Consider the following 23,676-nt stretch of genomic DNA (forward strand, 5'->3'; position numbering starts at 1 on the left):
CTTCATTTTTTATATAATATAATGCCATGAAAGAAAATGGAAAAACAGATGAACGGTGTGAATATAACGTAAATACATCACAGTGGACCCTACAATTAAGTATCCACCGACCTCGTCGTATCCCGCGAAGCCACGAAACCTGCTTTTGTCGTGTGATTTATTTCTACGCGTTATAGCCATCCCTCTATTCTTATAATATAAGCATGCATTTCCTATAAAAACCACCCAACCATCCTTCCATCACCCCATCCTCTTTTATCATCCTAACCCTTCAATCCATCCAAATCTCTCTCTCTCTCTCTCAAACATGAGTCACTACGCTCCACAAGGTAGTTTTCATTTTTCATGCTTTCTCTAAATTTATTTATGTTAATGGTTTTAGCTGGGCTCATTGAAATCTTTTAAAAATTTTAGTAAAAGAGATTTATTTTTTTTACTCAATATATTTAAATAAATGTATTAAATAACGATAACAATGGTCATAACGATCAAATTTTTTTTAGTGTTTCATGAAGATATTTAATAATGATAACGTCGGCTATAAGGACCAACGTTACAGCTGTTATGACATAAGCTATATATAAACGGTCTATAATGATTTGAAATTTTTTAAGTAAAAAAATGCATCGGTCCATGTTAGTTCTTCACACGCCTATAACGACCGTTGCAACCATTACGAATCAATTATATATATTTTTTTTCTTTAATTTTTTTGAAATTAGGCATTATGGGGCCAGTATTGCATGATGTGCACCTCCGCTACCGGGTTGAGTACAATGAAAGCTATTCTCAAGAATTCAATTTACAAGCTATCTTAAAATTGGGAATCATAAAAGTAATTAATTCTTAAAATTGAATTTTTGTTGAAATTCAATTCCAAAAAACCCAAAGACAAATTCAGCCTATTGTTAGTAGAATGTATTTTACAACGAGTGCCTGCCCTTAAAATACTCACCAATCCCAGCTTGACTAGCCCAAGTCATCCATTGAGTCTAAGTTTCAAGCTTATGGAAATTTTCAGGGGATTTATATAATTTTTGGCGTATAAATAGGTGGACAACGACTATTTGTTTTAATAAATTCTATCATTTTTAAGTAAAAAAGAAAACTCAGCTCAACTTGACTCGATTTTGTTCCCTATGAATCAACCACTAATCTTAAGGTTTTAAAACCATGAATGTTAGGATAATAGACCCATGATCATTTCATTCATGTGTTGTTTGTTTAGTTTCTTTTTGAATAATATCCACTATTGGATTAATGATCATCTGATTCTTATGGACCTTTGATTGATCAGTCTATCCTCCACCCGGCCAAGCCTACCCACCTCAATCGTATCCACCGCAGACGGAGGGATACCCTCCCACTGCACCACCGCCAGTGGGGTACCCTACAAAAGATGGGTCTGGTTACCCCCAACAACATGTTCCTGTGGAAACTAAGAGCAGAGGTGATGGATTTTGGAAAGGATGGTAAGTATGGTCTAATTCGATTTTAATTATTTCTTTGAAATTTTTTAGTTTTTTATCAAACATATCTCAACCGTCAGTGTGATCATCAAACAGGCCGTGCGCCCACCATTCGATCACCGTTGATACATTAATTTTCGACGTGCATCGAACTACCCAAGTGGTCCGATCATTCGAGATCGGCGTGTGCCCACAACCATAATTTGTGGGTCCCACCATTTTGACTTGATCATGATCTGAACACCATTAATTTCTTATGATCTTCTTCACTTACAGCTGTGATTTTCCCTTCTTTTCTTCTCGCAGTTGTGCTGCCTTATGTTGCTGCTGCGTCTTGGATGCATGCTTTTGAATGGTGACCAAAGATGTATGGATGATTTCTCTTCCTCTATTATTTATGTTTTCTATCATTTTGATGTAAAAAAAAAGAAAAGAAAAGAGGATGATATTTTCATTTCCTCATTGGGATTGTATTATTTTTAAAATTCATTTATGAGATGGTTAGTTTCATTTGGAAAAATAACATCTGAGGTCCAATAAGATGGACCATGTGAGAGGTGGCCTCTACCTTGATGGTCCATGGTTCTGAAACTCGAAACTCAGGCTCGATTCTATGTCAACCAGGTTGGGTCAACTGCTCCAGCTACTCTTGAAAACCGATAATAATTGAATGGAAAATGATCAATTGGACATAATGGGTGGGCTTACATCAGCTAGAATAGTCTTCCACTAATAATTGAATTGACAATATTTTATAAGTAATATTGAATGGACATGGTAGCAGTAAGCTGTGGAAAATTATTGCAGCCCTAAGCTATGTGGGACCCACCATGACGTATGTGTCATATATACACAGTCATTATGATTCACTGGCTCATCTCACGGCATCAACCCAAAGGTAGATCCAAATTAGGTCTCTTTCCATGGTTTAGTGGCACATTCAAATTAGGTCTCTTTCCATGACTTGGTGATAGACAAAGTGTTCCGTTTCAACAATGAGGTTTTTGTCGAGAAAGCAACCTTAGATAGAATTACATAATGTAATAAGGAAAGAAAAAGTAAAGCAACTATAGAAAATACCTGAAGTTTATATTGAAAATCTCCTGTGAAAAAAAAAAAAAAGCCACAAATATTCTAAAGAGATTGAACAACTTACTGACAAAATCCTTGGCTTATAGGCTCTCTCGATCTCATTCAAGTGTCAATCAATAAAACCTTTTTAGCACCTATTTGCCCTCTTAACATATTCATTTGGACCAAGGAAAAACACAAATATCAGCTTGATCCAAACTTTGAAGGTTCTATGCCGGCCAGTGAGGTAGCTAGTGGGTGTTCATCCATTATTTTTTTCAATATCATTTTATGGCTTGAGTTAAAAAATAAGGTAGGTCCAAATCTCAAGTGTACCACATCACAATAAACATGTTGATTGAACACCCACCATTTAAAACTTCTTCAGGCCATAAAAGTTTTGGATCAGGCTGGTATTTTTTTCTTTTTTTTTTTTTTTTTTTTTTTTTTTTTTTTTTTTGCCACTATCCATGTCTGTATGTCCTATTCAATAGCTTGGATGTCAAATAAACATTATGGCGAGCATTGGGAGGTTTTTAAAGGTAACATTCAATTACTATTCTTTTCTTATGGTGTACGTGGTCCCATTTGTCTCAATTTTTTGATCAAGCTCTAAAATTATCAGAAAAAAATGATGTGGATAAAACACATATATCATAATAAAACCCACGGAGCACCAATCAATAGCTGGCCAGCGAAATTGTGTCCATGTGGAAAAGGTTGGGATTAGGTGGGATGGAATTGCATTTGGTTCCTTGCATGATTTTCGTGGATTTTGAAATCCAATACACATGTGGGCCCCACATTGATCCATGCGATTATCCATGTCGTCCATCCATATACATCGTTTACATGTGACATTTTGGTTATATATGTACAAGTGAACAACATCTATTGTGAATTTGGTCCATTGATTACAATTCCATGGTCCACCAAACATTATTTTGCTTAATAGACTAGTGGTTTTCCTTAGCAAAAAATTTATCCCAAACATGGGATTGGATGACTACAATACCATAGTATTTTCAGACATGCAATCATTGTGCAATAATGATGGCAAAATGCATGAATGGTGTGCACTTGGATTGGTTAATACCCCCACTAGGACCTAGCAAGAGATGAACAGTCCTGGCATGGCTACCGGGATGTATGTGCTTTATCCAATCCATTTTAGAGCATGAGCACAGAAAGGACCACATCACAAGAAGCAGCGGTGACTATGACGCCCACCATTGAAACCTTCGTGGGGTTCACCATGATGTTTATTTGTCATCTAACTTATTCTAAAGATCATGTAGACCATAATAAAGGGAAAACATGAATATTAGCTTGATCTCAATCCCCACTGCTACCTTTGGTGTAGTCCACTTTGGGGGCCATGCTCTAAAATGATATGTAAAAATAGATAGAGGGACGGTAGGATAAAACACAAACATCACAATGGACCCCACAGAGCGCAAAATTCAGCTATGTCGAATTGGTTGAGGTTGTGCTGGAAATGTTGAACCCAACATTGGGTCAGCTCAGGCATGAGCTGAGGAATTGGAATAATATGGTCTGTCTTGATAAAATAATAAATTAAAAAATAAAAATTCGTGTTGGCCATCTAGCCTGCACACCAAATACAAAGTGGGATGGTTGGATTGGCTTGATTTTGAGTCGTCCAACTTTAACGATGGAGCTAACCTGCTTTACAGGTTCCATTCCAAAATTGAGTGGCACACACCACAGGTAAAAGTGGCCACAATGATAATGTCATCAACTGACGCAGGGGAGAACGTGAGGTCGAGCACCGTCTTCCTCAAGAGGATAACTATTCCGAATCCACGGAACTTCTCTGGACTCTTCATAGAGACTTCTCGAATCCACAAGGAAAGAAAGCAGAAAATAGAAATAAATTCTAATAAATTCAAAATTGATTGATGAATAATTAAAAACGAGTTCACAATCCTTTAAATAAGGGTACCAAGCAATGGGAAAGAAATTAGAATCAAACTACAACTCAAACTCCTAGAATCCGCGACTTACTATAAATAGTAAACTTACTATTTATAGACGGTCGTGATGCTACTAGTGCGCAAGGTTTTCGGCCAAAAATAATAAGTGTCCTATTTGGCTTCACCAGACCGTTCTCCTAATTATTCTAAGCTCTTTTCACGTTGGGCGCAACTCCTAAAGCCCGACAGATGAAGAGTTATAATCAAACTAAAACTTACTATTTATAGTAAAAACGAAATTAAAACAGAGAAACGACCATCGATCAAGGGGTTTTTCGCAATTCCGGGCTGCGCAACCCGGCATAGCTGGTTGGTTGGCTAAAGTAGCTCGTTCTACCCCAAAATCATATATTTTACGTCAGATAACTCATTCCGGATTGCAAGATACGCCCGATCTAAGGTCCGATGATCCGGATCACTTCTGTCGTCGACCGGGCCTTTTCTGATCCATCTTGGCCATGAAACTGTCCGCGACCCGCTCTACATCATCAACCGTTCAAACCATTATAGGGCCCACAGTGGTGTTTGTTTGTCATCTAACCTATTCATAAGGTCACATATTTCAGGATGAAGGGAAAACACAAACATCAGCTTGATCAAAAACTTCGGCGGCCCACAAGAAGTTTTCAACTATAGCCGTTCAATTCCCACCTTTTCTTTTGTTGTGGCACCTGAGCTTTATATTTCAATTTTGGGCTCATATGCCCTAATATGAGCTAAAAAAACAGATGAACACGGGTAAAAGACTTACATCAAGGCAGTCCCCCCAGTCTTCAAACCATGGTAGGGCCTCATTACACAATCTAAGCATACAACCCACGGTGGGCCCCATGCGTAATCCACAAAGTTTATGAGACATGAAATGATCTTATGATTTGAACGGTCCATATATTAGATAATGCCATAAATAAGCTATTGGCACTTAACCACACCTCGACAACGATCCTAACCTTTTGATTTTTGAAGTTGAATGAAAGCCGTTAAAAATCACATTTATTTTCAGATGGTGATAATCTCAATCATCCATTAAGCGTAACTTTCTAAAGGTAGCTCATTATAGCATAAGATTCAACGGGACGGATGGCTCTGATCTGCAAACCCGTCAGTGTGTGGGCCCCGACGTGTGACAGCACACACTGGATCTTGAGTTGCAAGTCTCCTTTGCAGGCCATTTCTTTGAGAAAAGGTTTGATGTTCTGGAAACGTGTGATGGTTGATACTCGGGTGCTTAAATATTGGATATGTGTGATAAATATTGGATATGTGTGATGTAATTAATACAAAGTAACTTTCCAAATTATGTGTCCCATTTTAGATGTACAATGTACCAAAATCAGGCTTATTTAGATTATCTAACCATTGGATTCGTTGACATTTATTAGATGGTTAATAAGGAAAGAGCCAATGGTCCTATTTCACCAAATAAGTGTCTCATGGAAGCTGGGGAAAATTACTAAGGCCCTCAGCTCTGTGGCTCACCATGATGTATGTGTCATGTCGGATGCGGATTGCGTCCTATCCTGCCCGTCTCCAACTGGGAATGGTTAGGAGTTTTGAGTGGCCACCGTAATGCATGAGTCTTATCCACACCGTCCATATATATATATAAGGGAAAAGGTACTATGCACTCACCTCATGATAAGCTCCCGTGAGGGCGGGCTGTGTGGGCCCCACCGTGATGCCTGTCGACCATCAACACTGTGCATTTGATGGGTCCCCTCTAAATTATGGGATATCCCAAAACTCAACCGTATGCTGAACTTAGGTGGGCCATACCATCTAAAATCATGTGAAGACACCGTTAAAACATATAAAAGCACTTGGTGGGGCCCACCTGAGTTTTGAATGCTGCTGAAAATTGGTCTGAACCCTCATCCAAGTGAGACACACATAATGGATGGACTGGATTTTCAAAATACATCTCGGTGGGCCCAAATATTTTAATGGTGCACGGCCCCTCCCCACTTCTGTATGTGGTGTGGCCCACAAAAGTCACGGATTGACTTAATTTTTGAGACCTAGGTCCATGATGGAATGATGCATCTGACTGATGGGATAAATGTTCGAAACGCATCACGGTGGGGTCCACACAGCTTGACCTCATGCGACGGACTCGTGAGGTCGAGCGCATAGTATTATCATTTTCGGCCATAAGCTAAAAAATGAGGTAGAACCAAGGCTCAAGTGGACCACAAGACAGGAAGCTCACCGTTGAAACTTTTCTAGGGCCCACTATAATATTTATTTTCCACTCAACTTATTCATAAAGTTGCATAGACCCGGATGAAGAGAAAACACAAATATCAGCTCCATCCAACATTTAGGTGGCCTCAAGAAGTTTTCAATGGTAAGATTTTTAATCTTCATAGTGTAGTCCACCTAAGCCTTGTATCTGCCTCATTTTTGGGTTTATACGCTAAAATGATAAGAAAAAATAGATGAACAGTGTAGATAAGACCCATACATCACGGTGGCCACTCAAAGCTCCTTCCCATTCCCAGCTGGAGACTGGCAGAGGTAGGACGCAGTCCGCGTCCGTGACATAACAACTTTTGTTACGCCACCTCATTTGAGATTTGGAAGCGGATTGCGTGGTGTGGACGTCACTAAGTCCTGCCATGCATGTGCTATATCTACACCGTCCATCCTTTGTAAGGACTCACGTCAGCAAGTCCTGTGAGCCCCACCATGATGCAGGTGATATATCCACACCGTCCATCCGTTTTTTCGGATTATTTAAGGGCATGAACCCAAAAATAAAATGGATCCAAACATCAGGTGGATCACACCACATAAAGCAGTAGGAATTGAATGCCTACCATTGAAAACTTTTAGGGCCACAGAAGTTTTAGATAAGCTCGTATTTGTGTTTTCTCCTCATCTAAGTATGCCTGATCTTAGGAACAGGTTGGATGGCTAATAAACAGTATAATGGGCTATGAAGATTTAAACGGTGGATATCTTTGGTGTAGTCTAATTGAGTTTTGGATCTATCTCATGTTTTGGCCCATACTCTAAAATGATCTCGTAAAAAGAATAGACGGTGTGGATATTAAGCATAAATCATAAATAATGTGGAACCCACAGAAATTTTCGGCGTTAACACACCGCGGCGCGTCCAAGAAGAGGGGCTCGAAGTCGGTATCGACCCCTCTCGTACGAATATGTTGGTACAGGTCGGAGTTTTTGGCCCTCACATGATGTATTGATTTTACCAGATAATTTTATCGAGTGATCTTAAAAATGAGGACGATCTAAATATCAAGTAGACCACACTACAGGAAACAGTGGTGATTGAACATCCACCATTAGAATTTCCTAGGACTCAATGTAATGCTTGTTTCCCATCCAATATGTTAACTAGATCACACCAACCTGGATGAAGGTAAAACAAAGATATGAGGTCGAACCAAAACTTTTACGGCCCTAAAAGCTTTTAATGGTGGCTATTCAGTCACCTTTGTTTCTTGTGGTGTGGTCCACTTGGTATTTGGGACAATTTAATTTTTATATAATTCCATGAAAGAAGATGGAAAAACAGACTAACGGTGTGGATATAACATAAATACATCACAGTGGACCCTACAATTAAGTATCCACCGAGGTTGTGGCATCCACCGAAGCCGCGAACCTACTTCCTTTTGTCGTGTGATTTGTTCCTGCGCGTTATAGCCGTCCCTCCATTCTTATAATATAAGTATGCCTTTCCTATAAAAACCACCTAACCATTGTTCCATCACCCATCCTCTCTTATTATCTTACCCTTCAATCCATCCAAATCTCTCTCTCTCTCTCTCTCTCTCTCTCTCTCTTTCAAACATGAGTCACCACGAGCAACACCAAGCTCCACAAGGAATTTTTCATTTTTCATACTTTCTCTAAATTCATTTATATTAATAGTTTTAGCTTGGCTCATTGAAATAATAAAAGGGTCGAAATTTTAGTAAAAGAGATTTATTTTTCTATAATATTTAAATAAGGTTATTAAATAACGATAACAATAGCTGTAACGGTTAGACTCGTTTATATCATTTGGTGAATGTATTTAATAACGGTAACGTGACCATAATGACCAACTTTACAGCTGTTATGACATAGGCCAAAAACCCTTAAATAATTATTTGAATGTTTATTTATTTTTTTAATGTATCAGCCCATATTAGTTCTTCATGCGCATATAACGGCGGTTACGACCATTACAAATTAATGGTGAAAACTATTCTCAAGAATTCAATTTTCAACCTATCTTTAAAATGGGAATCATAAAAGGGATCAATTTTGAAATTTGAATTCTTTTTGAAATTCAATTCCAAAGAACCCAAATATAAATGCAGCCTCTCATTAGTAGAATCTATTTTCCAAGGGCCGGCTCTTAAAATTCTCACCGATCCCAGCTTGACTAGCCCATGTCATCTATTGAGTCTAAGTTTCAAGTTTATGGGATTTTTTGGAGGATTTATTTAATTTTTGGTGCATAAATAGGTGGATGACGATTATTTATTTCAATAAATTCTATCATTTTTAAGAAAAAAAAGAAAACTCAGCTCAACTCCACTCGATTTTGGTCCTTATGAATCAACCACTAATCTTGAGGTTTTAAAACCATGTTAAGATAATAGACCCATGATCATTTCATTCATGTATTGTTTGTTTAGTTTCTTTTTGAATAATATCCACCATTGGATTAATGATCATCTAATTCTTATGGCCCTTTGATTGATCAGTCTATCCTCCACCCGGCCAAGCCTACCCACCTCAATCGTATCCACCGCAGATGGAGGGATACCCTCCCACCGCACCGCCGCCGATGGGGTACCCTACAAAAGATGGGTCTGGGTACCCCCAACAACATGTTCCCGTGGAAACTAAGAGCAGAGGTGATGGATTTTGGAAAGGATGGTAAGTATGGTCTAATTCGATTTTAATTATTTCTTTGAAATTTTTTATTTTTTTATCAAACATATCTCGACCGTCAGTGTAATAATCAAACAGGCCGTGCGCCCACCATTTGATCACCATTGATGCATTAATTTTCAACGTGCATCGAACTACCCAAGTGGTCCGGTCATTTGAGATCGGCGAGGGCCCACAACCACAATTAGTGGGTCCCACCATTTTGACTTGATCATGATCTGAACACCATTAATTTCTTATGATCTTTTTCACTTACTGTGATTTTCCGTTTTTTCCTTCTTGCAGTTTTGCTGCCTTATGTTGCTGCTGCGTCTTGGATGCATGCTTTTGAATGGTGACCAAAGATGTGTGGATGATTTCTCTTCCTCTATTATTTATGGTTTCTGTCATTTTGATGTAAAAAAGAAAAGAGGATGATATACTCATTTCCTCTTTGGGATTGTATTATTTTTAAAAATCATTTACGAGATGGTTAGTTTTATTTGGAAAAATATTGTCTACATCTAATAAGATGAACCATGTAGGAGGTGGGCTCGTCCTCGATTAGATTTGGGCATCAAGTCGAGTTGGATCGGATTGGGTCCAACTCAACTCGATCCGATTTTTTCAAGAACTTGATTCGAACTCGATTCGATCTGAGACCGAGTCCAGCAGGGCTAACTCGATCCGATCTAAATCCTTACTAGCCTGACCCGAACCGAGTCGGATCGAGTTGAGTTCGTCCAATCGATGTCAAGATCAAGAGAGAAAGGAGGAGAGATAGGAAGAGGGAGAGAAAGGAGGAGAGATGGGTGGGTGCGGCTCTTTTTGGGTAGAGAAAGAGGAGGGATTAGGGCTTCGTTTGAGAGAGGTTGGTGGTAAAAAAATGAAAATAAAAAGTATTACTTGTATAGTACCCGACTGGATCCAATCCGATCCATTCAAATCGGATTTCAGATCAGATCGGTCCGGATTGACCACGATCCGAACTCGATCCGATGTACGATCGGATCTGAGTGGTCCTACTCGAACTGCACCGATCCAAGCCTTTAGTTCGGTTCGGATCGGGTCGGATTCTGCCCAACTCTAACCTCAATAGTCCAGAGTTCAAAAACTTTAAATTCAGGCTCGATTCTATGTCTACTAGGTTGGGTGCTCTTGCTAGTCTTGAAAACCGATAATAATTGAATGGACAATAATCAATTGGACATAATGGATGGGGTTACATCAACTAAAATAGTCTTCCGCCAATAATTGAATTGACAATATTTATAGTAATGAATGGACATAGCAGTAAGTTGGAGAAAATTCCTGCATGGGACCCACCATGATGTATGTGTAATATCTATACTGTCCTTCTAATTCACACCCTTGATGAACCCCAAAGGTAGATCCAAATTAGGTTCCTTTCCATGGCTTAGTGGTAGACAGAGTATATTTCAACAATGAGTTCTTGTTGGGGATGTGACAAGCCCTAACACAATTTGTCCGGCGCGGAAGTAATTTCAAACGGAATCACACAACAATTCAAGCATCTATAGAGAACACATAAATTTTATGTTGAAAATCCCTTGCCAAAAAAAAAAAAAAAACACAGTATCAAGCAACAAACAATCCACAGTAACAAAAAAGTTAGAAGAGATGGAACAACTTTTAGGTGTGAAAAGTCTAGTTTTCACCCTTTTGAAGCTCTCTCAATCTCATTCAAATGCCAACCAATAAAACATTTCTAGCATCCGTTTGCCATCTAACCTATTCATTTGGATGAAGGAAAAATACAAAAATAAGCTTGAACCAAACTTCGGAGTTTCTGTGCCAGGCAGTGAAGCAACTAGTGACTGTTCATTCATGTTTTTTTTTTTTTTTTCGTATCATTGTGGCATGAGTTGGTCCAAATCTCAAGTGGACCAAATCACAAGAAACATGTTGTTGAACGCCCACCATTAAAAACTTCCTCAGGCCCTAAAAGTTTTGGATCAAACTAGTATTTGTCTTACCTCCATCCATTGTGGTCCCTTAGATATAGATCTGACTCATTTTTCTAGATCAAGCTCTAAAATTATCAGAAAAAATGGCATGGATAAAACATATACATCATTGTAGGACCCACCAAGCACTGGCCAATAGCTGGCCATCCAAAGAGAGTTAAGTTTCTAATGGTGGGCATGCAATCCCATTGTTTCTTATAGTGTGGTCTACTCAAGCTTTGGATTTGCCTCATTTTTTGGCTCATGACCTAATTGAGCTGACAAATGCATGAATGGAGTGCCCGTGGATTGGGTACTACCTCCACTAATACCTAACAAGAGATGGACGGTCTTGGCATGGGCTCTGTAGGACCTACCCACAGTGGTGTGTGTGCATCATCCAATCAAAGCCTCAAGTGGACCACATCACAGGAAGCAGTGGAGACAATGATGCCCACTGCTGAAACCATCCTAGGGACCATCCAACCTGTCTATAAGGTCACATAGACCATATCGAAGGGAAAAATAAATATTAGCTTGATCTCAATCCCCATTGCTTCCTTTTGTGCAGTCCACTTTGGGGCTTATACCCTAAAATGATCTGTAAAAATAGATGGACGGACTGACAGAGCCCCTGCCAGGACCGTCCAAAATTCAGCCATGTGGGATAGGGTCAGGGTCGTGCTGGAAATCTTGAACCCGAAGTTGGGTTAGGTCAGGCATATATATATATGGAAAAGGTTTTATGCGGTCAAGCTCATGGGAACTTCCCACGAGGTCAAGTTGTGTGGACCCATCGTGATGGGTGTGGCATGAGCTGAGGAATTGGAATAATATGGTCTTACTATATATATGTGTGTGTGGAAAAGGTTTCATGTGGTCGAGCTCATGGGAACTTCCCACGAGGTCGAGTTGTGTGGGCCCACGTGATGTATGTCAAAAATCAACACCATCAATCAGATGCACCATTCCATGGTGGGCCTAGGTCTTAAAAATCAAGTTAATCTGTGACTTGCATGGGCCACACCACGTGCAAAAGTTGAGAGGGGTTACCAAATACAAAGAAGGACCCACAATGATGACAGTTGGATTGGCTTGATTTTGAGGCGTCCAAACTTCCATGGTGGGGCTAACCTGCTTTACAGGTTCCGACCGGTGTGAAAATTCTGTGGGGCCATCCCATTTTAGAGCATAATGCCCAAATTGAAACATATCCAAATCACCACCGTTGAAAAAGCGGTAATAATGATAATGACGTCCACCACCGTTGAAAAAGTGGCAATAATGCTAATGACGTCCACCACTTTTGAAACCTTCGTAGGGCCCACAGTGGTGTTTATTTTTTTATCGAACATACCGGGACCGTCAGTGTGATCATCAAACAGGCCGTGCGCCCACCATTCGATCACCATTGATCGATACATTAATTTTCGGCATGCATCGAACTACCCAAGTGGTCCGATCATTCGAGATTGGTGTGGGTCCCACCATTTTGACTTGATCATGATCTGAACACCATAAATTTCTTATGATCTTTTTCACTTACTGTGATTTACCCTTCTTTTCTTCTTGCAGTTGTGCTGCCTTATGTTGCTGCTGCGTCTTGGATGCGTGCTTTTGAATGGTGACCAAAGATGTGTGGATGATTTCTCTTCCTCTATTATTTATGTTTTCCATCATTTTGATGTAAAAAAGAAAAGAGAATGATATAGTCATTTCCTCTCTTTGGGATTGTATTATTTTTAAAATTCATTTATGCGATGGTTAGTTCTATTTTGAAAATTATCATCTGAAGATGGACCATGTGGGAGGTGGGTTCTATCATCTGACGTCTAATAAGATGGACCACGTGGGCTCTACCTCGATGGTACATGGTTAAGAAACTTGAAATTCGGGCTCGATTCTATGTCTACCATGTTGGGTCAACTGCTCCAGCTAGTCTTGGAAAATAATCAATTGGACATGATGGGTGGGCTTACATCAACTAGAATAGTCTTCCACTAATAATTGAATTGACAATATTTTATAAGTAATATTGAATGGACATGGTAGCAGTAGGCTGTGGAAAATTATTGTAGCCCTAAGCTCTGTGGGACCCACCATGATGTATGTGTCAAATATATACAGTCATTCTGATTCACCGGCTCATCTCACGGCATGAACCCAAAGGTAGATCCAAATTAGGTCTCTTTCCATGGCTTAGTGATAGACAGAGTGTGTTTCAATAATGAGGATTTGTTGGAAACATGGTAAGTCCTAATGCGACTTGTCTGGCGCGAAAGCAACCTTAGATGAAATTACATAATACATTAAGGAAAGGAAAAGTTAAGCAACTATGGAAAATACATGAATTTTATATGGAAAATTGACGTAGGGATGAATGTGATGAGGTCGATCACTGTCTTCCTCAAGGATAACTACTCCGAATCCACGAAGCTTCTTTGGACTCCTCACAGAGACTTATCGAATCCACGAGGAAAGAAAGCAAGAAAATAGAAATAAATTCTAATAAATTTGAATTTTAATTGATTGATTGAAATAAATGAGTTCGTAACCCTTTAAATAGGGATACTAAGCAATATGAGAGAAATCAGAAGCAAACTATAACTATAACTCCTAGAAATTCGTAACTTACTATAAATAATAAATTTACTTTTATAGTAAGCATCCTATGTATCTTGGGTTGGTGGGCTAAAGTATCTCGTCCTACCCCAAAATCATATATGGTACATCGAGTAACTCATTCCGGTTTGCGAGATATGCTTATTTTAAGGTTCTGACGGTCTTAATAGCTTCTGCCTCTAATCGGGCCTTCTCTGGTCCATCTTGAACATGAAAGCGTCCACGACCCGCTCTACATTAGTCCCCTCCACTTCAAAAGAACTCATCCTTGAGTTCTCGTGCTGCTTCTGTTCATGATACTTCGTCTGTGCGCCGTAATAATGCCCGGATCAAAAGTTATGATCAATTTACGGTTCACCTTCTTTTGGTCTAACCATGCTAGAAATATATCTAAAGCACTTTCTACATCAGACCCTTCCTCTTGGAAAAAACTTGTCCTCGAGTTAGTCAAGGGGCTTGGTTCATGATTCTGAGATAACTTTTGATGTCGATGTTTATTAGCCATTTTCTTGTATTTAACATTAGACTCTTGAGTTGACACAATACATATACTCATGTTCTTCTTGACTTGGCTACTATGGATTAATTCTTTCACTTCTGCCTTTAAGATCCCACATTCCTTCTCATAATGTAGACAATTAGGCAGACTTATCCCTCTGACAAGATCAATATGGTTTTGTATATCTCGTATGGGAAGAAATTTATTGGGGAGTTCATCAAGCACAATCGCCTTGAACTCCTATAACACTGGCTTCAAATCCCCCGGGATGTTCATATGCTCCATATATTCTTTATTTTCAACTAATAGATATATATCTCTTGTTTCCTCAGATTGTTTAACAAAAACATGTTCAATTGTGATAGATTGTCCCTCTACTTTAGAAGTTTTGGGTTGGTTCTCCGCTCTGATAGAGAGGAGGCCAATCTTTCTAAAATCTTTATTAAATTTGAATATGTTATCTTGACCTCTATGCGTAGCAATAGCATCAATATTATTTTGTCATGATCGACCAAGTAACATATGACAAACTTTTGTGTCGACTACGTCACTAAATACTTAATCCTTATAATTTTTACCAATTGAAAACAAGATAGTGTATTGTTCGGTTACTTCTATTTTATTGACTGCCTTGATCCATCCAATCGTATATGGAGATGGATGCTTTTCTGTTTTCAGTTGCAGCTTTTCCACCATTATTTTCGACACGAGATTCTCACTGCTCCTGACATTGATGATCACATTACATACTTTTTGGCTTATAGTGCACCTCGTTCGAAAGATGTTGTCTTATTGTAAATCTATTTCTACCCTTGGCATGTATAATGGCTTCCTGATGTTCACGGTGATAGCCTGCAATTCACCATTATTAGTGGGTATTATATGAAAATCAGGGTTGCTTCGTGCAACGACCACAGGCAGTTGAGCATTGCATTGGGCTCAGTGTAGAATTAGTGCATCCGCAATACGGTTAAAGGTTGCCAGCAGCCCTTACACGGTCACCTGACTCTCTCGGTGGAAAGCTTTCATTCTTTCCAAAAGATAACGAATCCCTGTATCACCATCCACAGGATTTTGCTTCATACCTTCATTATTTGTCATCGGCCCGAAGGAAATCCTCGTTTTGATACCAATTGACGCAGGGATGAACGTGATGAGGTCGATCACAGTCTTCCTCAAGGATAACTACTCCGAATCTACGAAGCTTCTCTGAACTCCTCACAGAGACTTCTCGAATTCACGAGGAAAGAAAGCAAGAAAATAAAAATAAATTCTAATAAATTCAAATTTTAATTGATTGATTGAAATAAATGACTTCACAACCTTTTAAATAGGGATATCAAGTAATATAAGAGAAATCAGAAGCAAACTATAACTAAAACTCCTAGAAATTCCTAACTTACTATAAATAGTAAATTTACTTTTATAGTAAGTGTCCTATATAGTTTAACTACGTTATTCTCATAATTATTCTAAGCACTTTTCATGTTGGACACAACTCCTAAAGCCAAACGGATGAAGAGTTATAATCAAACTAAAACTTATTATTTATAGTAAAAAAAGGAACTAAACATGGAATTCGGCCGTCGATATGATGGAATCTCGCAAATTTGGTGTGGGCAACCCGGCATATCCGGGTTGGTTGGCTAAAGTAGCTTATCCTACCTCAAAATCATATATAGGACATCGAGTAACTCATTCCGGTATGCGAGATATGCCTGTTTTAATGTTCTAACGGTCTTGATGGCTTCTGCCCCTTATCAGGCCTTCTCTGGACCATCTTGGACATGAAAGTGTCGGCGATCCATTCTACATCAAAAATCTCTTGAAAAAAAAAAGACATGATAGCACCAAATGACAAATAATCTAAAGAGATTGAACAACTTACGAACAAAAAAAAAAAAAAAACTCTAATTTTCTCCCTCTCAACATCCTTGGCTTACAAGCTCTCTCAATCTCATTCAAGTGTCAACCAATAAAACATTTTTAGCATCTATTTGCCCTCTCAACATATTCATTTGGACCAAGGAAAAACACAAATATCAGCTTGATCCTAACTTTGAAGTTTCTATGCCAGGCCAGTGAGTTAGCTAGTGGTTGTTCATCCATTATATTTTTTCATATCATTTTATGGCTTGAGTTAAAAAATAAGGTAGGTCCAAATCTCAAGTGGACCACATCACAATAAACATGTTGATTGAACTCTGACCATTTAAAACTTCTTCAGGCCATAAAAGTTTTGGATCAGGCTAGTATTTGTTTTGCCAGCATCCATGCATGTCTGTATGTCCTAATCATAGGTTGGATTTCAAATAAATATTACGGTGGGTGTTGGGAGGTTTTTAATGTTCGACATTCAGTCACTACTGTTTTCTTATGATGTGGTCCCTGAGATTTAGATTTGTCTCATTTTTTTATTTTTATTTTTTATTTTATCAAGCTCTAAAATTATCGGAAAAAAAATGATACAATAAAACATATATATCTTGGTAGGGCCCACAGAGACCAGCCAAAAGCCTAGCGAAATAGCGTCCAAGTGGGAAAGGTTGGGATTAGTTGGGATGGAATTAGTCCCATGGAATTGCATTTGGTTCCTTGCATGATTTCCGTTGATTTTGAAATCTATTACACATGTGGGCCCCACATTGATCTTTATGCATTTATCCATGCTGTCCATCCATATACATCGTTTACATGTGACATTCTAGTTTATATATATATATATATATATATATATAAGTGAACAACATCCGTTGTGAATTTGATCCGTTGATTACAATTCCATGGTCCACCAAACATTATTTTGCTTAATCCAGTAGTGTTTTCCCTTGGCAAAAATTTTATCCCAAACATGGGATTGGATGGCTACAATACCATGGTATTTCCATACATGCAATCATTGTGTAATAATGATGGCAAAATGCATGAATGGAGTGCACTCGGATTGGTTAATACCCCCACGAGCACCTAGCAATATAGGCCGGGCATGGGTTTTACCGGACCTACCGGGATGTGTGTGCTTTATCCAATCAATTCAGAGCAAGCACAGAAGGGACCACATCACAAGAAACAGTGGTGACAATGATGCCCACCATTGAAACCTTCCTAGGGCCCACCATGATGTTTATTCGGCATCCAACCTGTTCATCAGGTCACATAGACCATAATAAAGGGAAATCATAAATATTAGCTTGATCTCAATCCCCACCGCTACCTTTGGTATATTCCACTTTGGGGTCTCTAAAAATATATAGACCAACGGTACAAAATTCGGCTATGTCGAATTGGTTGAGGTCGTGCTGGAAATGTTGAACCCAACATTGGGTCAGCTCAGGCATGAGCTGAGGAATTGGAATAACACGGTCTTACTTGATAAAATAAATAAATAAATATATATAAATTCATGTGGGCCATCTAGCCTGCACACAAAATACAAAGTGGGATGGTTGGATTGGCTTGATTTTGATGCGTCCAAACTTTCATGGTGGAGCTAACTTGCTTTATACAGGGAAATCGGATTGCGTACTGAGTTACTCAGTATGCTCTTATTGTACTGAGTAAACTCTGTTGGGCCCACAGTGAATGTACTTATCCACTCCGTCCATCCGTTTTTTCAGATCATTTTAAGGTTGAGCCTAAAATTGAAGTTTATCCAAAGCTCAAGTGGACCATACCACAGGAAACAGTGGGAGTATGAATTTCACCATTGAAACCTTGCTAGGCCCCATGGTGATGTTTATTTGTCATCCAACCTTCTCATAAGATCACAAAAACATGGATGAATGGAAAATAAACCCTAATCCAAAAGTTCTATGGCCCCGAAGAAATTTTCAATGGTAGACATTCAATTCACACTATTTCCTGTGGTGTGGTCCATTTTAGCTTTTTATTTGCTTTATTTTTGGGATAGGTCCTAAAATCATCTGGTAAAATGTATGGACGGATTGGATAAAATACACCCCACAGATCAGTATGCAATCCGCCTCCCTTTATAGGTTCCATTCCAAAATTGATGCATATCCAAATCTCGAGTGGCACACACCACAGGTATAAGTGGCCATAATGACAATGACATCAACCGTTCAAACCATTATAGAGCCCACAGTGGTGTTTATTTGTCATCTAACCTATTCATAAGGTCACATAGATCAGGATGAAGGGAAAACACAAATATCAGCTTGATCAAAAACTTCAGTGTTCCACAAGAAGTTTTCAACTATAGTCGTTCAATTCCCACTGTTTCTTTTAGTGTGGCACCTGAGCTTTGTATATATTTCAATTTTGGGCTCACATGCCCTAATATGAGCTACAAAAACAGATGAACGGATAAAACACTTACATCAAGGCAGGCCCCCCAGTCTTCAAACCAGGGTAGGCCCCATTACACAATCTAAGCATACAACCCACGGTGGGCCCCATGCGTAATCCACAAAGCTTATGAGACATGAAATGATCTTATGATTTGAACGGTCCATATATTAAATAATGCCATAAATAAGCTATTGGCGCTTAACCACACCTCGACAACGATCCTAACCTTTTGATTTTTCAAGTTGAATGAAAGCCATTAAAAATCCTCTTTTCATTGCTCTTAACATTTATTTTCAGATGGTGATAGTCTCAATCATCCATTAAGCGTAACTTTCTAAAGGTGGCTCATTATAGCATAAGATTCAACGGGATGGATGGCTCTGATCTGCAAACCCCTCAGTGTGTGGGCCCAGACGTGTGACAACACACACTGGATCTTGAGTTGCAAGTCTCCTTTGCAGGCGGAAGGGGATTGCGTACTGAGTAACTCAGTACCCTTAGCGTACTGAGTAAACTCTGTGGGGCCCACCTTAATTAATGCATTTTATTCAACCCGTTCATCCATTTTAGCAGATAATTTTACGGCTTTAGTCCCAAAATAAAACCTATAAAAATATCGAGTGGACCACACCAACGTAAACAGTGTGAATTGAACTTCTACCGTTGAAAAGTTCTCAGGCGCCACAGAAGTTTTAGATCAAGCTGATTTTTTTTTTTCCCTTCATTCATTTCTATTTGATCTTATTAACAGGTTGGATGAAAAATAAACATTACTTTGTGCCTCAGAAAGTTTTCAATGGTGAAAACCAAAACTTCCACTATTTCATGTGGTATGGTTCAGTTGAGGTGTGGATATACTTCAATTTTGATCTCGACGCCTAAAATGATCTCTAAAAATGGATGGACGGTGTAGATAAACCACATGCAATCACAGTGAGCCCAACAGAGTTTACTCAGTACGATAAGAGCCTACTGAGTAACTCAGTATACTGAGTAAACTCAGTACACAATCCGATTTCTTTGCAGGCTATTTCTTTGAGAAAAGTTTTAATGCTCTGGAAACGTGTGATGGTTGATACTCGGGTACTTAAATATTGGATATGTGTGATGTAATTAATACAAAGTAACTTTCCAAATTATGTGTCCCATTTTAGATGTACGATGTACCAAAAATCACGCTTATTTGATTTTCTAACCATTGGATTCGTTGACATTTATTGGATGGTTAATAAGGAAAGATCCAATGGTCCTATTTCACCAAATAAGTGTCTCATGGAAGCCGGGGGGAATTTCTACGGCCCTAAGCTCTGTGGTCGACCACGATATATGTGTCATATCGGACGCGGATTGTGTCCTAACCCACCTGTCTCCAGCTCGCAGTTGGCAGTAGTTTTGAGCGGCCACCGGAATGCACAAGTCTTATCCACACCGTCCATCTATTTTTATTTATTTTTTAATCATTTTTAACCATAAGCCAAAAAATGAGGCAGATCCAAGGCTCAAGACCACGCCACAGGAAGCTCACCGTTTAAACTTTTCTCGAGCCCACCGTTATATTTATTTTCCATCCAACCTATTCATAAATGTACATAGACCCGGATGAAAAGAAAACACAAATACCAGTTCCATCCAAAATATATGTGGCCTCAAGAAGTTTTTAATGGTAAGATTTTAATCTCTATTCTGTAGTCCACTTAAGCCTTGTATTTTCATATACTAAAATGATAAGAAAAAATAAATGGACGGTGTAGATACGACCCATACATCACGGTGGCCACTCAAAGCTCCTTCCCCTTCCCAGCTGGAGACCGGCAGGGGTAGGACGCAATCGGCGTCCGTCCGTGTAATATCTACTTCTGTTTCCGCCACCTCATTTGAGATTTGGAAGCGGATTGCGTGGTGTGAACGTCACTAAGTCCTGCCACGCGTAAAGCAGCAGGAATTGAATGCATACCATTGAAAACTTTAGGCCACAGAAGTTTTGGATAAACTATTTGTGTTTTCCCCTCATCCTTACGAACAGGTTGGATGGCTAATAAACATCATAATAAGCCTTAGGAAGATTTAAACGGTGCATGTCATTGGTTTAGCCTATTTGAGTTCTGGATCTGCCTCATTTTTTAATTCATGCTCTAAACTGATCTCACAAAAAGAGTCGACAGTGTGGATATTAAGCATAAATCATAAATAATATGGATCCCACAGAAATTTTCCGCGTTAACACACCTCCGCGTCTACGCAGTCCGCGTCCAAGAAGAGGGGCTTGATGTTCGGTATCAACCCCTCTCGTACCAATATGTCGGTACAGGTCGGATTTGTGGGTCCTTCTATGATGTATCGATTCTATCCACTCCATTCATCTATTTTACCAAATAATTTTATAGTATGATGTTAAACATGAGTCAGATATAACTCTCAGGGGTACCACACTATAGGAAACAATGGTAATAGAATGCCCACCATTAAAATTTCCTAGGACCCACTGTAATGTCTGTTTCCCATCCAATCTGTTAATTAGATCACACCAACCTGGATGAAGGGAAAACAAAGATATGAGCTTGATCCAAAACTTTTGCAGCCTTAAGAAGCTTTTAATGGTAGGCATTCAATCACCTTTGTTTATTGTGGTGTCGTCCACTTGGTATTTGAGACAACTTCGTTTTTATATAGTTCCATAAAAGAAGATGAAAAAGCAGATGAACGGTGTGGATATAACGTACATACATCACAATGGACCCTACGATTAAGTATCCACCGAGTGGTATCCAGCGAAGTGACGAACCTCCTTCCTTTTGTCGTGTGATTTGTTCCTACGCGTTATCGACGTCCCTCCATTCTTATAATATAAGTATGCATTTCCTATAAAAACCACCGAACTATCCTTCCATCACCCTATCCTTTCTTATTTATCATCGTAAACTCTCTCTCTCTCTCTCTCTCTCTCAAACATGAGTCACTACGAGCAACACCAAGCTCCACAAGGTAATTTTCATTTTTCATACTTTCTCTAAATTCATTTATATTAATAGTTTTAGCTTGGCTCATTGAAATAATAAAAAGTTCGAAATTTTAGTAAAAGAGATTTATTTTTCTATAATATATAGATAAAGTTATTAAATACAATTACAATGACCGCAACGATTAAATTCTTTTATAGTGTTTGATGAATATATTTAATAATGATAACGGTATCCATAACAACCAACTTTACAACTGTCATCGGCCCATGTTAGTTTTCCACGCGCCTGTAACAGCCGTTACAATTAAATTTTAGTACAAGACATTTATTTTTCTATAATATTTGGATGAAGTTATTAAATAACGATAACAAGGACCGTAATGATTAAATTCTTTTATAGTGTTTGATGAATGTATATAATGATAATAATGGTGGCAATAACAATCAACTCTACAGCTGTTATGACATGAACTGTCTACAATTATTTGAATTTATTTTTTTTAATGCATTGGCCCATAATAGTTCTTCACGAGCCTATAACGGCCATTATGACAATTACAAATCAATTACAAGGTTTTTTTTCATTTTCTTTTTTTGAAATTGGGTATTATGGGGCCGTTCTCCATAACGGGCACCTCGGGTTGGGTACAATGAAAGCTATTCTCAAGAATTCAATTTACAACCTATCTTTAAAATGGGAATCGTAAAAGAAAACAATTTTGAAAATTGAATTCTTATGTAAATTCAATTCAAAAGAACCCAAATACAAATTCAGCCTCTTGTTAGTAGAATTTATTTTCCAAGGACTGGCTCTTAAAATGCTCACCAATCCCAACTTGACTAGCCCAAGTTATCCATTGACTCCAAGTTTAAAGCTTATGGAATTTTTTGGGGGGATTTAAGTAATTTTTGGTGCATAAAATAGGTGGACGACCATTATTTATTTCAATAAAATTTTTCATTTTGAGTAAAAAAGAAAACTCAGCTCAACTCGACTCGATTTTCGACCCTATGAATCAGCCACCAATCTTGAGGTTTTAAACCCATATTAGGATAATAGACCCATAATCATTTCATTCATGTATTGTTTGTTTAGTTTCTTTTTTAATAATATCCACCGTTGGATTAATGATCATCTGATTCTTATGCCCCTTTGATTGATCAGTCTATCCTCCACCCGGCCAAGCCTACCCACCTCAAACGTATCCACCACAGACGGAGGGATACCCTTCCACCGCACCACCGCCGGTGGGGTACCCTACAAAAGATGGGTCTGGGTACCCCCAACAACATGTTCCTGTGGAAACTAAGAGCAGAGGTGATGGATTTTGGAAAGGATGGTAAGTATGGTCTAATTCTATTTTAATTATTTCTTTGAAATTATTTATTTTTTCATCAAACAGGCCATGCGCCCACCATTCGATCACCATTGATAAATTAATTTTCGGTGTGCATCGAACTACCCAAGTGGTCCGATCATTCGAGATCGGTGTGGGCCCACGACCACAATTTGTAGGTCCCACCATTTTGACATGATCATGATCTGAACACCATTAATTTCTTATGATCTTTTTCACTTACTGTGAATTTCCTTCCTTTTTTTTCTTGCAGTTGTGCTGCCTTATGTTGCTGCTGCGTCTTGGATGCGTGCTTTTGAATGGTGACCAAAGATGTGTGGATGATTTCTCTTCCTCTATTATTTATGTTTTCTATCATTTTGATGTAAGAAAGAAAAGAGGATGATATAGTAATTTCATCTTTGGGATTGTATTATTTTTAAAATTCGTTTATGAGATGGTTAGTTTTATTTGTAAAAATATCACCTGACGTCTAATAAGATGGACCATGGAGGTGGGCTCGACCTCGATGGTCCATGGTTCAGAAACTT

General features: G+C 38.7%; 2 protein-coding genes across 3 annotated transcripts in view; both read left to right on the top strand.

Moving 5' to 3' along the window:
* The window catches only part of LOC131221005 (protein CYSTEINE-RICH TRANSMEMBRANE MODULE 4-like), a 44,761-nt gene extending 34,819 nt beyond the window's left edge, over positions 1 to 9,942 (top strand). Inside the window, exons 2-3 of the mRNA XM_058216062.1 lie at positions 9,262 to 9,436; positions 9,737 to 9,942. Coding sequence (XP_058072045.1) covers positions 9,262 to 9,436; positions 9,737 to 9,782 — 221 coding nt within the window. The 3' untranslated portion in view covers positions 9,783 to 9,942. The remainder of the gene's footprint in view (positions 1 to 9,261; positions 9,437 to 9,736) is intronic.
* Positions 216 to 23,554, top strand: LOC131221004 (protein CYSTEINE-RICH TRANSMEMBRANE MODULE 9-like). Of its 2 annotated transcripts, none has more exons than XM_058216061.1 (4): positions 216 to 285; positions 21,752 to 21,811; positions 22,954 to 23,128; positions 23,400 to 23,554. In XM_058216061.1, exons 2-4 carry the CDS (start codon positions 21,778 to 21,780, stop codon positions 23,443 to 23,445), a joined length of 255 nt encoding a protein of 84 aa, XP_058072044.1. In that variant the 5' UTR covers positions 216 to 285; positions 21,752 to 21,777; the 3' UTR covers positions 23,446 to 23,554. The 2 variants fall into 2 exon arrangements, with proteins under 2 accessions (XP_058072044.1, XP_058072043.1); XM_058216060.1 differs by lacking the exon at positions 216 to 285 and adding an exon at positions 8,231 to 8,316 and having other exon boundaries at positions 21,754 to 21,811.
* Positions 23,555 to 23,676: the final 122 nt, after the last annotated feature.

The sequence above is a fragment of the Magnolia sinica genome, chromosome 12 (genome assembly GCF_029962835.1).
Source record: "Magnolia sinica isolate HGM2019 chromosome 12, MsV1, whole genome shotgun sequence".
In the NCBI taxonomy this organism is placed as follows: Eukaryota; Viridiplantae; Streptophyta; class Magnoliopsida; order Magnoliales; family Magnoliaceae; genus Magnolia; species Magnolia sinica.